This window comes from Chroicocephalus ridibundus, chromosome Z (assembly GCF_963924245.1).
Source record: "Chroicocephalus ridibundus chromosome Z, bChrRid1.1, whole genome shotgun sequence".
Classification (NCBI taxonomy): Eukaryota; Metazoa; Chordata; class Aves; order Charadriiformes; family Laridae; genus Chroicocephalus; species Chroicocephalus ridibundus.
In genome coordinates this window covers 33,231,291-33,245,681 of record NC_086316.1, presented here as the reverse complement: position 1 = coordinate 33,245,681, position 14,391 = coordinate 33,231,291, and the positions used below count along the sequence as shown (strand labels likewise).

Genomic DNA, 14,391 nt, shown 5'->3' with positions numbered 1-14,391 from the left:
TCAATGTACAGGAGAACTGTGGACTCCAAGACTTCGATGTGAACATGAAGACAAAATCTTCATTTTTGCACTTTTTTTTGTCCTGCTAATAGATAATGCATAACATCTTTCTACTGTTGCAAGGATCACCTTAATTTGACGATGCAGATATTGGAAGAGCTAATTATGTATCTGCCCCATGCAAGTTGTCAAATACGAACACGTGCCTATGCAGATGAATATGTATAGTCCTTGAGTTTCTCTGGTTAATGCTCCGTGCTTATTCCCCTAACACGTGTTAGAAGCAGAAAGACTTCAATGAGACAAAGGTGTGGTACAATCACATCAGTGGGCTTATTAGCTTTCTGGGCAGCTTTTTCCATTATGTAAAAGCTGTGTTTGTATTAGTATAGCAGTCAGACCCACCAGTGTGAGGATTACAGTTGGTTTTTACATAACGGATTATCCAAGATTAAGCGTTTTACTCAGGCACACGAGCAAAAATAACCAATTAGTGACTTTGCAGATTCATTATTTAAAGGCAGCTGGAGGGCAATTGACACAAGACTCGCCTGCTGACTGCAGCGCAAAGACTGAAGCAGAGTGGTCTCGGGGATCTCCAACTTCACTACCCTAACAGGTAGGTCTCTCCTCAGCAGAGGCGGGCCAGGTTAGCATCTCCTGCAGCAGGGAAGCGCAGTTTGCATGGCAGCAGCTGGGAACAGAGCAGCTGCTGGGGTGTTTGGAAGTCCTGGGCTGATAGCTCAGCTTGGATGCTGCAGGGAAGTTTCAGGTAACTGTGTTTTATCTTGGCATCAGAACAGGTATTCAGGACAAAATACTTGCAAGAAGTGTGAGAAACAAATGTGCTGGCATAGCCATGAGCTGGGATACCCGAGGAGAGAAACAAAGCCACAGCCACCTTGTGGCTGCACTGCAATGTCAGATCAAATCTCTAGAAACTGGATATTACTTGTCATGTTTGTAGAGGGAATGGTCTGAGGGCAGACAACAGCAAGATATATTTTGTCATTAGAATTAGGCAGCTAGGAAGAGCCTGTTTCGGTGATGAGAACTAGTCATAAAGAACACAGCTTTGCTGGCCTGAAAGCAAAGTGGACATTCATCATGAAATAATTAGAAAGAACAGTCTTACAACCTACAGTGCTTCACCAGAGCTCACGAGAACATTAGTATTCTTCTTGAATTTTCAAGAATTCAAAAAATTTCAAATTTTTATCAGTTCTTACCAAATTTATCCAGAGTCTGGCTTGATTTATACAGTGAAAATGTCACAAACTACAATACCACTACTGATGGCAAGCAAAGTTTTCTCACAAAGTAGTTGCCATTGATGCTCAGTTTTGGCTGGATTTAGGCACCACAATGATTCAGTGGTTTCTCAGTGGAGTTGGTACAGAAAGAAGCTCAGCATGGAAAGAAACTAGTTTTAAAACAAGGGGAATGTGTCTCTAGGCACCTCACTAACTACCCACATCTACTGCATGAAATAAAACTCCACTTTTCCTTTTGTCTTGCAGAATGAAATACGCACAGTATGTTTTCCTGGCTTCGATCTTCTCCACTGTTGAGCATAGCCTAGCTCAGACCTGTGCAGTGGAGTCTTTCTCTGTGAAAGACAATTTTGATCCAAAAAGGGTAATTATGTTTACTTCAATAGTATATGTGAAGAAGCTTCGTACATGATCTGTTTTTCCAGGTTATGGGTTGGGTTAGTCTAAAGGGGGTCCTCAACAAAAGTTAACTTCTTCTGCATGCTGTCTCTTAGACACTGTTCCTGTAGTTTTCTTCTCTCACTGCTGTTTAACCTTCTGAGTGTTATGGTAAAACAGGCCTTGAAAGTCGGGAATGTTATTCTTTTAGACATCATCTTCTGTTAGCTTGAAGCTCGATACAGATCGCAGGTTTGAGCCGTCCCATGAATGAAACAGTTTAGATCCCCATCAGAGAGAAAGTCCAAACATGTGCCTTGGGGGGCTTCCAACCACCACCAGCCATTCTCAGGAGTCACAGCAAACTGAAAATGTATCTAGTTGGGTATCCTGAACACAGACTGAATCTTGTTTAAACACAGCATTTAATCTTCTTGCATCTGAGGAGGAAATCAGGGCTACCTTGGTGTTGGAAAGGTCCAGACACGTGTCCCAGTACCTATTTTGACTGTCCTTCAACCAACATCTCTCCCAGCTGCAGCTGGGGTCAGGACACTACTTCCTCTACGTAAGATTGACTTTGATGGAAACAAACCCATGTCTGGGGAGAGCATTGGGAATATCCCAGTTTTAAAAAGTCAAAGTTTTATCAGGCTCATGTGTTTGGGAATTAAGGACTCTGTTTCAGGCTTAAGTGTGTAACTTGTCAAACAGATCTCATTAGCTCCACTGAAAAATCAAATTTAACACAGCTAAATTCTGCTTTCCTCAATATTTCTATTAATAATGTTAACTTCTGAGGGTTTTTCTGTCTGTCAGTCACCTGTTTAGATTTTGTTTTCATTTTATTGCTTGTACGTTTTCAGGGACGCATTTTTTCCAAGCAATTTTCTTCCCCCTGACCTCATTTCATTTTCCCCTGCTGCTAGTCTCCCCAGCACATCCTTTTGTCCTCATAGCACACAGAGCCATTGCTTTCTGCCCCATTGGGTAGACCCTTTCCACCACCAGAGACCAACTGTGGCCCCTGGCAGCCATGAGAGTGTCTCCAGCCAGATTGCTGAGGTCTTTGTGGCTGCAATTTGGTGTCGTTGACAGCATCTTCCACAGAAAAGCAGGGACCTGAGCAGGAACAGGGAAGAACCAGTCTAACTCGGAGCAGGGATCTTGGGATGGGAGAAGCTTCCAGTGCAGGGTGACTGAGACAGGAACATCTCACATGACAACGAGTACACGCATGCAGAAGTGCAGAGCTGCTACACCCGCTCCTCCTGGCTCAGAGGCAAGGATCCATCCGATGGCACAGCACGACCTGTGTGCTACATACCCACCCAAACTCAGACTTTCCCCATAGGCCAGGCAACAGGTAGTTAGAAGGGTGCTATATTTACAAAAATGCTTTTGTGCTAAGCTAGCCATGGTGATTGATCCAGATATTAACAGTCTTTCATGTTAGTATGCAGGGAAATGGTATGCCCTGGCCAAGAAGGATCCAGAAGGCCTTTTCCTTCAGGACAACATCTCTGCTGAATACACTGTGGAGGAAGATGGCACAATGACAGCATCTTCCAAAGGCCGTGTGAAGCTTTTTGGGTGAGCTATCTTGACTTTTATCTCTAGCTGCTGCCATGAGGTACTTGAGGAGGGGGACATGGATGGTGATCTATCCTGAGCACATAGTACAACCAGGTTTTCTTCATCAAAAAGGGAAGCTCAATCAAGGCAACATATTAGAAGCCAGAGGTTAGACACTTTTAAGTCCTGGGTTACTTCTCAGCCTGGCTCTGGCCTGGGTCCATCACAAAACTACTGATAAAGTCAATTATAAAGTCAAATCTTTAACGATGGAGCAGTTAGGTAAGTGAGTTGCAACCAAGTGAGAGGATCTAGCAAAGGCTGTGTCACCGCAAGGGCAGGACAGCTCTTATTTCACTGAGGTGTTCAAGGGAAGGAGAGGAGTGTAAGTGAGCATTACTTTCACAGATCTTTGAACACAGTGTTGGATGGACTTCTGAGGAAAACGTGGTTAACTCTCAGATGCTGTTGCAATGCCTAAATAGACAGATGGAAGGAAGCTTTAAATTTTTGTCTGTTGGTCATGGTTACTACAAGGGATTACAGCATGGGAAGGGATTAAATAGCTTTCTGGGTGTAGAAAAGAAAATCCAGGGCTTCCAGTAGGCTATCACTAATTCTGTTGTGCATTAACTACCAAGAAGTGCCTAACTGCATGAATAATAGAATAGAGCAGGTGGCTATGAACCTTATAAGTCCTGACAGCACAGCACTCCAGGGTATTTGGGGATGGGGCAAATGAAGCTTTGCAGGCATGTCACGCAGTGCAGGTGGGAAAAATCTTGAAAGGACTCTTCAGAGATCAAGTGGGGTCTCAAGGCTGCCGGGAATTTATTTCTGCAATGGCAGGGGAAAGGGGAAATGCCACTTGTGCAAGGAAGGGAATGAACACGCTTCCACCCTTTCACACATCCAGGTAATGCTTGACAAACTGCCAAGATGTAGGTGGCATTCAAAGTAAACAGATGCCAACTAGAGAAGGGCATTAGAAGAAATAAATGATGAAGACAGGCTGTTTGGGCAGCTACAGGATTCCCATAGCCTGCATGAAAGCTTTTAATGAGCTTTGACAGCGGAGTGGCTGTAATTATTTCCATGCTTGTAACAGATGTCCCTGTGCCAGTAGAGCCAGGAGGGGTTAGAGAGAGGAGAGCCAGCTCCCCCCCTCCGCTGGTGGACACGGTGAATGAGCCCAAATGCAGGTCAGCTCACCCTGCAAACTGCTAGCAGGGAGCCAAGAAACAGCATCCATCATTTTGCTTGGTGGCTGTCCGCTTGTACAGAAACAGGTGGTAAGAAGCCAGCTGAGCTGAAGGAGGGCCAGGGCACCGCCCCAGCCGCAGTGTAGTCGCGCAGCAGAGGGGGAACCAGATAGCAGCAGGGCACTGTCGGTCACAGGGGTGGTGTCACAGATTTGCATTACTTAATGACAAACACTGACTTAGCACTAAGAAAGGCCATGCCCATGCCTGGGGTAGCTGTGCTGATCTGTAGCCTGGCTCTTGCCCGAGTCCTGAGTGAGGGACACCCATTTGAAGCTCATGTGCCACAGAGTTTTACCTTCAGTCTCATGGATCTCATTGCAGGTTTTGGGTGATCTGTGCTGACATGGCTGCTCAGTATACAGTCCCTGACCCAACCACTCCAGCAAAAATGTACATGACCTACCAGGGCCTGGCCAGCTACCTCTCCAGCGGTGGTGAGTGAACTTCTCCAGCCCCCTGGCGCTGGTCAATAGCTTACAGCTGCTCAGATTTGTGTGTTTCAGTATATGAGCGAGAAAAACAGTTGAGCTCAGATTGCTCCAAGTGGAGACAAAGCATCCTCTTTTGGGGCGACGCTTTATCCAAACAGTGCTTTTTATCTCCATAGAAGGGACAGGATCCAGAGACTCCCCAGAGACCCTACCTATACACCACATATATTAACAACGAGGGTGCAGATTAGAGGCAATGGGCCACACATACCGAGTTTGTACATCCAAGCGGGGTGTTGACCATAGGGAAGCAGTACTTCCTGGGTCCCACAGTGGGCATTATAAAGGTGTCAGTCATCCTTGTACTCCTCATAGCTAATGGGAGGCGACATGTGGACCCACTTCTGCAGCAAGGCGCAGTTCTCCTCAGACAGACACAGCCGGACGTAACAACATGGACCTGCTAGCTGCAGTCCCCCTTGCAGAAGGTGCTTGTGCTGAACACCAGCTATGCGCCCTTCACACCCCATACTTTGTGCCTGAGTCTCCCATAGCTGTGGGACTCTAGCTGGAGAACTTGGGCAGGAGTTGGCCTGCTAATGCGTAAGAAAGAAGTACATGAACTTAGTACTCGCAGATAAGACATGCTAAAATGCACTTATTTGAGCAAGGCTGGAAACAGGAGGCATGTTTTGCTGAGGCTTCTTGTACAGGAAATGTAATCTGTATGGCCAAAATTTAATCTTTATGCCTCCTCCCCCCGTGCTTGAGTGAGAAACATAAAATCCTTTTTTGTCATTGAAAACCTGGGAAGTCCTAATCCTCCTAATACTCACAGCCCAAGAAACCAAAGGCGAAAATGCACTGAGCATCATGGGGAACAACATGGTCCCAAGATGCCCTGTGCTTGTCCCAGTTCTTCACTTCATGGTGTGGAGATAAGCTGGATGCAGGACGTGACTTTAGATCCTTTGGGAAGTTATCCCTGCCATATGCTGAAGCGAGGCATCTCCCTGCAGGATGACTAGGTCCATCTCTGCTCTGTTTTGCCCACTGTGGCAAACAAACGTGTTCTGATGTTTCAGGGGACAACTACTGGGTGATTGACACCGACTATGATAACTATGCCATTACCTATGCCTGCCGCAGTCTAAAGGAGGACGGCTCCTGTGATGATGGCTACTCCCTGATCTTCTCACGCAACCCCCGTGGCCTCCCTCCAGCTATCCAGCGCATTGTGCGTCAGAAGCAGGAAGAAATCTGCATGTCTGGCCAGTTCCAGCCTGTGCTTCAGTCAGGTACTTTGGGCTAATTAGCAAGCTCACTGAAATGGCTGCACCGGCAGCTTGTAGAGTAGGTGATAGCATTTACTGTAAATGTGCCAAAAGCATAACAAACTAAATTGTACTCTTTTAGCAACTTTTGTTTTCAAATGTTATATCTAATAAGAAAATAGCTGCAAAGGGAAGTCCATGCAAGGGAGAGTGCCTGCAGCTTAAGTCTTGCCCTTATAGGAATCCTGTGTGCTGAAACTGCACACCACCAAAGGAAGATCCGCTTTGTTACTCTAATAGACAGGATAGGGATGGGCCTAACAACCTGGTGTTTCTGCACTTGGAAATGCTTGTCTTGGCCACCTGCATAACAGCACCTTAGGTCTGTGCACTGTCCTCCAGGAAAGGAGGAGAAGCTGCCTACAGGAAGGAGCACCCTCACTCTTCTTAGCTCCACCATGATTTGTGTCCTGGGTGGTCTGAGTAGCAGAGACAAGGGGCTCTGAGCAGCAGCTTTCACTGTGTCTGTTGGCAGCGGGAGTCAGCAGTTCCTCCACATACATGTGAACACAGCATGCCCAAAGCCCATTTTGAGAGAACTTTTTTTCTGGAGGCATGGGAGCTGAGCTGCTGTCCATGAGATAGGCAGGTAGTTTTTCAGGGCTATGCTGGACACAGAAATTCCTCTTTGTTGGCAGAAATTCCTCTTCATTGGCAACTGAGTGCCCACACACTTCACATGCGTGCTGCTTTGCCTGGAGATTGGCCCTTTACTAAGCCAGGCCTGAGGATCTGGACTGGGGGGTTGCCACATATGTTCTGCACTGCTGGTCAAGAAATAGCAGCTAAAACCTTCTGAAGGACACATGGTTGTATGAGCCAGTCCTCCACTACAGAGCATGTGCTGGCATCATCCAACGCTATGGGACTGGGACGGGCACCCCTGCCCCACGCCCCTCCATACCGCTTGCTGTGGCAGAGGGAGGGTAGTTGGTGTGTGGGCTTATGCCTAGGTTCTCCTGTAAGCCGAAAACTCATGGCTAGCCGGGACTAGCAAAGGCTGCACAAGTGCTATGCCAACAGGCACAGAACCACGCAAACAGCAACTTTTGCATCCTGCCATCCTAATCTTGTACTGTGACTCAGAAGTACCCTGGGAAGGCTGTAGCTTCACTGAAGACTACAAGGCTGTTGAAGCACTTCTTTGCAAATTTACTTACAAGGACTAATGTTTACTTTTCTTTCTTTCCAGGGGCCTGCTAAAAAGTACAAGTACACTTCTGATCCTATCCTTAAGCACAGGAACCAGACCTCTTGGTCTTGAAGTCGCCACTCAGCTAACAAAAAAAAAAAAAAAAAGAAAAACATAGTATGGACTAGTGTGTTTTTCCTGAAAAACACATGAAAATGTTGGGGGTTTTGTAAACTGTGTGCAATACAGTGTTGACGTTTGAATTTTCAAGGGAATACATAATGTGGCATTTGTCAATAAATGTTTTTAGAAAAACTGCTCTGGAACTGCTTTTTGTTACCTGCTGTCCTGTCAGGGAGCAGGAAGGGCAAGGCCGGTCACGGATGGGAGGTGAGATGGCAGCCGAGGTTGGACCCAGGCAGAGGTGGGGCATTGTCCCTCCCCCACACCAGGCCACGGGAGCAGGACAAGGGTGGTGGCAGGGACAGGTTCCCTGGCAGTGCTGATCATCAGACAAATGCACGGTGACAGTGCGGTTCTGGTGTTCATCTGGCAAGCCCAGAGACCGAGCGAGGGCAGCAGGGCACCCGGCAGGGTGCAGGCATGCTTGCGAGGTGGCTGTGGCCAGGAACGGGACTGGAGGGTGGTGCAGCGGCAGAGCTGCCTGCAGCAGGGCTCCCACGGGGGTAGGGGCCTGGGCTGAGCTGAAGAGGGTTTGTGGACCATGGGCAAGGGGTATGCGGGTACAGGTCCAATGTGGGGCTGCACAAAGCAATGAAGGCTTGTGGATGCCTGCAGGGCCTGGGCACACACACCGTACCTCTCCCACCAACATTTCTATTTAAACTCCAAAGCTAAAAAATCCTCTTGAACAGCAACTCTGAGCTGAGGCTGATAGTATGATCCTTGCTGCCTGGTAATACCTTACAGTTATTTCTGGTACCTGTGTACTCAAAAGTCTGCACAGAGTATTTTTAACTAGCCCCTGAATCTCAAATGCAATAAAGCAGATGTTCCTTCCAATAGCACTGGGACACTGCATTAAATGACCTCATTGCACTTCTAATGGCATAAGCAGTAATTTACTCCCCACTGCCTTCATAATCCAGCCCCCAGTATCTGAGAGGTATAGAACTGAAAGACAGAGAACTGACAGGTTTTATGGCCACGAATTTCATAGATAGAGGGAACCAAAAGAATAGTATCTAGACAACTCCATGTAGAAAAAAGGGTAAGTCGAGTCAGCTTTTTTACATATGTTGCTCTTAGTAAAACCACATTCATTTTTAATGTTTCCTATGAATAAAACTACCAATGCAGAACACCCCCAGCACCCTGCCTGAACCCAGCAGTTTGTCAGCAACACAAATTTTAACAGTCGTGATTACCAAGCATACAGGGAAGAGCAAGATGAACAGTCCCCACTCCTGAGGCTTTCAAAAGGTATGTGGCACAAGGTTGATTGATATTGAGTCAAGACCTTCAGAGCCCTATGCTACAGAACAGCTTCTGGAAGACACTTGTACAACCTCACCTAAGTATCCAATGATCATCTACTGCATCTGTTGGAAAGAGCATAGAAACTACTGACTAACGACTCTTCTCCAAGGCCAGAGACATCTCAGGGACGGAGGGATGTCTCTCAAGCTTGCATTTCACAGGTTTTCCAGGTGGGACTCCAAAGGCTCTCAGTCAGCATCAAATAAAGATGTTCCTTCCTCTTCTGGTCTAGGAAAGCTACCCTGATGGGGAACAAGATAGTGAACTACCATCTAAAGCTAAGAACTACCATCTAAAGAAACAGGAGAGAAGCAGCACGCAATGCAAACAAAACCCCACATTGATAAGAGACTATTGAGCGTTGAAAATATATCAGCCTTTTGTGCTGGGCTAAGTGCAAGGTCAGTGCATTGATTGTTCACCACTTGCTTCCTTCTCCCATGAGGAAGTAGTGGGGTGGCGATCTGTGAACTTAGGACTTGTATCACAAGTGATTAGACAATGTTAACCCATAGCTGAAGGAGCCTGGCCTTTGGCCAGGACATACAGACAAATACTACCAGTCCTAGAGAAGTGGGGTTTTTGATGTCTATGGTTATAGTAACTGTATGACCAGACCAACTAGGAGTTCTAGCAAGACGGATCTATATGCAGGACCAAGTGCATCCTTATTGTGTTTGGTATAGCCTGTACAGATGAGTTTGGCACTGAAATCCTTCCTCAGCCACACAAGATTGTGCCTCCAGGTTCATAGGAGCACACCACAGTATTATACATGCCTTGTTCTTAGAGGAACAGGGGAACATGCTCCTATCAGGACCATATGCAGGCCCTCATCATATGATCTGGTGAATTCATACAGATGGGAGTTAGCTCATATCCATTTTTCTCCACTGACTCCAGGAAACGTGGAAGACGACGAGATAGGGTAGGGCTGGTAGCTACGAGTGTATTCTAATCGGATCTCTCTGGTTATTCTGTTGCGTTCAATGTAAAACATCTTGGGTATGTCTAGAGGCAGACACACTTCTGTCTGCTGTTTGAGCTGGCTGATGAGAACCAGTCTATTATTCCTGGTTTTAAGTGCATGCACAGATCCCAAGTCATAATTTCTGTCCCGCACAAACTTTCCACTAACAAGAGAAAAGAAAAAGCTGTTTACAAATGAAAAGGACTGTTGTTTTGTCCTCAGAAGGTCCTTTAGTGCTGGCAGAAAGCCTACGACTGTGCAACAGCAGGAGGAACCCTGCATGGATATTGTCCTTCACATGCCAGTGAACCTCATCCCAGCAAGGACACTGCAAGTCCTGAGATCTGACCCTACGATATCATGTTGAGTTAGGCCAGTTTTCCCTGGGATGTGATAACTGAGGCAATCTATGCATTTAAGTTCCTACTCCATCCTTGAAATTTCTTATGGTCACACTCCCTTCACACTTCATTGTTATGTAATGTTGGACCTTGCACCAAACAAGCTATCTTTTATACCTTCAGAACAGACTTTACTTCCCAAGACTAAGTTGTTTACACAAGAGTTTTGAGCAGTTTCCAGAACGCAGTGATCAGATCCTGCTTTTACAGGGTTCATGTGAAAGATTAAAAACTGGTTTTATTGGGTAGCACAAAAGATGGTAACAAATCCAGTATATACATAATTATATACACAAAACACTCCTTTGAAAGGTTTTCCCCTAGGATTCATTTTAACAAACAGCTGAAAAACTGTTTCATAGCCTCAGAAGCTTTTGTCTGAAGAGCACACAAACAATCGCTCTTTGCAGTTGCAGTTAGATTTTCCTACTTGGATTTATGGCCAGCAAGAGACACACCTGAGCGTTCTGCAGTCTTGCTTTGGTTCTTATGCTGCAGAACTACTAAGCGCCTTCTACTCCCACTTAGTGCTACGCACACCTGGCACTTCTGAAAACTGAAACTGTGAAGGGGGGCTGATCACTGTCCCATAACGGAGGAGATGGTAGAGTTAAACATGCAATTTTGGAAGCCCTATCAGACAGAGTCAGTGAAAACTCAAGTACTAAACAGAATTTTTCTCTAGACATTAAACTATAAAAAAGACAATGGCAGCCCAAATCTTCTATACTTTGTTGAAAATATCAAATTCTCATCTCTGCTGCAATTGTTTAGACTTGCTTATTGCTTAAAGGAATAAGTTAGCACCAAAGCAGCAAAGAAGAAAAAAAATCTTGGTGAATATTCAAAACTCGTTTCTGAACAGAAAGTGCACCATTTTTGGTCAGCTCTGCTTTCCACGCATATTTGCCACTGCCAATACCTGAAAAAGCACTGTGCCTGCCACACTTTGGATAATGTTTAATGTAAAAGCCCTAAGAGAGGAACCTAGTGACAGACTTTCAAAGTGGCTGGACTTCACCCTAAGAAAGTGGATTTTAGTTACATCTACAATATGTTAAGCTCTGCCCTTACAAATAAAATTTCTGGTTTTTTTTGTGGCTTCAAAAAGCAATACAGTAACGTATGAATTTTTAGCTTGACACTTTAGAGAAAATAGCACTCTTACTTTGCTTTTTAACAAGACAAAAAAAGTAAGCATGAGAATTACAAACCACTTCAAAGAGGCAGCTGCAAGCCTCATGTCTGTCACTGCGGAGAAGCAGAAACTCCCAACCTAAAATCTTCTGAAAGATGATAACTTGCCCTAAAAGAAATCACTTGCCACGGGGACAGATTTCAATACAGTGAAAGAATACGTGAGTCGCCATTCTCTGTTGTGCCAAACATTCCACCGGGACCCATCAGCTCTGCATCATTTGCCTCATATATGCCGTTACTGACCTCACTTGTGTGAGGTATAATTTAAGTTAAATAAAGCAGGGCAGTGATTTTTGATCTATTTTTCATGAGTTGCACACCTATACACTTTCTACTACACCCCTGAACTGTAAAATCAATACTCTTCACAACAGCTATGCTTCATCTATTTCCAAACACCTACAACTAGTGCTTGGTCCTTGGTTTGATAAAGATCGCTATTTTCTGACTGCCAGTGTGGGAAAATTTTAAAGCAGAAGACTAATCAAATAATAGGACATCCTAACAGGGTAAACTGTCCTCTCAAGCTCCTGTATCTTCCCCAGCTTCAGACGCACTAAAATCTCTCAAGGACCTATACTTGAACATTTCTAAAAGTAATTTTTTCTGTAGTTCCTTTTTATACTGGCAAAACAGAATGTCTTAACTGCTAGATGTATTTAATTGCATATTCTGGTTCTTCACTTAGGGGTAGCTATAACAACTTTGAAATGTATTTTTGCTATCTCCATCCAAGTGGAACTTCTCACTAACTTTTTTGAAACTGAGAAAATTATCAATTAAGTAGGTTCCAATGGTGCTTTTCTGTCCTGCACAAGCCTTTATGGGCGAGGAATTGGCTGGTTAGGATGTGACAAGCACTCCTTATTCAAACTTAAGTGATGCAAGAAATACTTTGTCTCAATTCTGTGACAAAATGAATCTTTTAAGGCTAACTTTCAGCATAAGCACATGAACAAGTAACCAGAAGGTAAGGAGACAGAATGCTTAATCTCATACATACTGACTTTTTGTATATGTTTATTTTCTGTGCTGTAAAAGTGGGGCCATTTGAGGTAGTTCAGCTCTCTCCTACTGTGCAAGCTTGTTTTTTTTTGTCTGAGACCTGAATGTTTCATCAAATACGCAGCCTTTGTTGTTATGTTGGTGAGGTGGCTGATGTCAGCAGAGAGAGCAGCAGGGGATTTGTTTGTGTGATAAAGTTGCTCCTCTTATGGAAAACATTCCAGCTGTTTTCACTGGCATTTATCCTTTCCTCTATAAGCATTTTAAAGGCATGGTTCAAACTGTGCCAGTTGTGAAAAGGGGAGAGTAAAAAAACACTCCTGCAATTTCAGGGAACTTTTCTGTTACATAAAGTGTTTGGCAGCTGCAAGGACAGCCAGAGGTGTCCCGTAGTCTATCATCTGGGACTATCACACACTTGTGCACACACTTTGCAAAGCACAGGAACTCAAACCGTTCTTGGTTAACTTTCTGTTTGTCACTAGCAGCCCTGTCACATTCAAGAATGTAATACGATTTCTCCTGTAATATGAAAACACATAAGGCTCTAACTAGCATGTCAGCTTTCTCCTGGCCACCCAAAGCCAAGCCTCAGGTCACTTGCAGTCTGAGAGGGGAGTCATGCTGGGGAGAGACGTTAGCTTTAAGGGCTGCAGAAGGCCAGGCTAGGTGACAGCCATGGAGAGAAAGAGGGGCTTTCAGGGTTAGAGCCTCCACCACAAAGAGGCTGATGGACACAGTGAAAATAGGTGATTTGGACAAAAGCAGAAAGCAGAAATGGCAGGGAAGTCTGAAGGCTAGACCATCTTGTGCCTTCTTCCCCTTTAAGGATGAGCTCCTACACCTTCCTCTGCCCACGTTGGGGAATAGCTCCGGCGTCCAATATAACAGCCACACATGCAGACACAGCTGGTGGAAACCCCTCTGTGAGAGGGTGAAGAACCTCATACACCTGAAGACACGTTAAGTGCTCTGAAATAACCCACTGGAGCATGTCTGACTAACCAGCAGGGAAGCAGCGATCCTTCACTTCATGCTCTGGACACATCTGGTTGCTCTGTGCTTTTCCATCACACCATTATGTCAAGACAGCCTAGCAGCTGAGCAGGCAGTTCACTCTCACAGAGGTCCCCCTTGTCCTGCCATCCTCACTCATACAGTGAAGCAATGGTCCTGTTCCTGCTGCAGTTTGTATCCTCTATAAATCTTTGGTTGTCCTAGCCATTAGCTCAGTGTAAAATAGGGAATAATATTTATTCCCTTAAGTCCTAGTTACCAAGGTGAATCTCAGTACTGCGGCAGCCTCTTACAATCGTACCAGTTGGATTGTCAGTTGTGGCTGTTTGATAACGCTGTCTTTTGAGCTCTGAAGAGTTAATAGGAGCAGCTGCTTCTAACTTGCATTCCTAACTTGCTTCATCAGGTCCTTTCGATACTCCTTCCTCAGCTTGGGAGGAGTTTATTTTTCTGGGGAGTTGTCATTTGCAGGGAGCATACACCACTCAGTCACCCCGCCAGGCACCATTCTTCGGAGTCACTTGAAAGCTTCAACATACTCCACAGGAAGAGAGGACAGGCCTGCCTTCCCCCAGTAGTCCATGGCACGCACTCTGTAAAAGCCGGAGACTGAGCTTCCTGCAAATGAAAAGATTAGAAATGGTCACTGTGAAAGGCTGACACCTGATGCTTGGAGGATGCGGAGCAGGCACTACTCCTATAAAATGTAGGTTTGTGGAATGGGCTGGGGAAGTGGTGAAATCAGTTCTGCACCCTATGTAAGTGTGCCTGTACCTGTCTTAACTAAAAATGATTCCTCATGTCCAAGTACTCGTTCTTTTTCTTTGTTGGACCAAGGACCTGCTCTCTCCTCATTAGGATTTGCAAGTTCAACTATAGGACTGCTGTCCCAGCAGTCCCTTTGGAAGA

The 14,391-nt window shown here is 45.3% G+C and overlaps 3 protein-coding genes across 6 annotated transcripts in view; 2 read left to right on the top strand and 1 right to left on the bottom strand.

Annotated features, from left to right (window-relative positions):
• Positions 1-556: 556 nt before the first annotated feature.
• On the top strand, positions 557-7,658 carry LOC134508578 (purpurin). 2 transcript variants are annotated; one of them, XM_063320400.1, is made up of 6 exons: positions 557-619; positions 1,521-1,638; positions 3,109-3,245; positions 4,814-4,926; positions 6,009-6,221; positions 7,450-7,658. In XM_063320400.1, exons 2-6 carry the CDS (start codon positions 1,522-1,524, stop codon positions 7,458-7,460), a joined length of 591 nt encoding a protein of 196 aa, XP_063176470.1. In that variant the 5' UTR covers positions 557-619; position 1,521; the 3' UTR covers positions 7,461-7,658. The 2 variants fall into 2 exon arrangements, with proteins under 2 accessions (XP_063176470.1, XP_063176469.1); XM_063320399.1 differs by lacking the exon at positions 7,450-7,658 and having other exon boundaries at positions 6,009-6,343.
• A 2,822-nt stretch (positions 7,659-10,480) lies between these two features.
• IDUA (alpha-L-iduronidase) overlaps positions 10,481-14,391 on the bottom strand; it is a 49,311-nt gene continuing 45,400 nt past the window's right edge. For both annotated transcript variants that reach the window (XM_063319414.1, XM_063319415.1), the window contains exon 14: positions 10,481-14,100. In XM_063319414.1, coding sequence (XP_063175484.1) covers positions 14,000-14,100 — 101 coding nt within the window. In that variant the 3' untranslated portion in view covers positions 10,481-13,999. The remainder of the gene's footprint in view (positions 14,101-14,391) is intronic.
• SLC26A1 (solute carrier family 26 member 1) overlaps positions 14,091-14,391 on the top strand; it is a 38,785-nt gene continuing 38,484 nt past the window's right edge. For both annotated transcript variants that reach the window (XM_063319409.1, XM_063319408.1), the window contains exon 1: positions 14,091-14,188. The gene's annotated coding sequence lies outside the window, so the exon portion shown is untranslated. The remainder of the gene's footprint in view (positions 14,189-14,391) is intronic.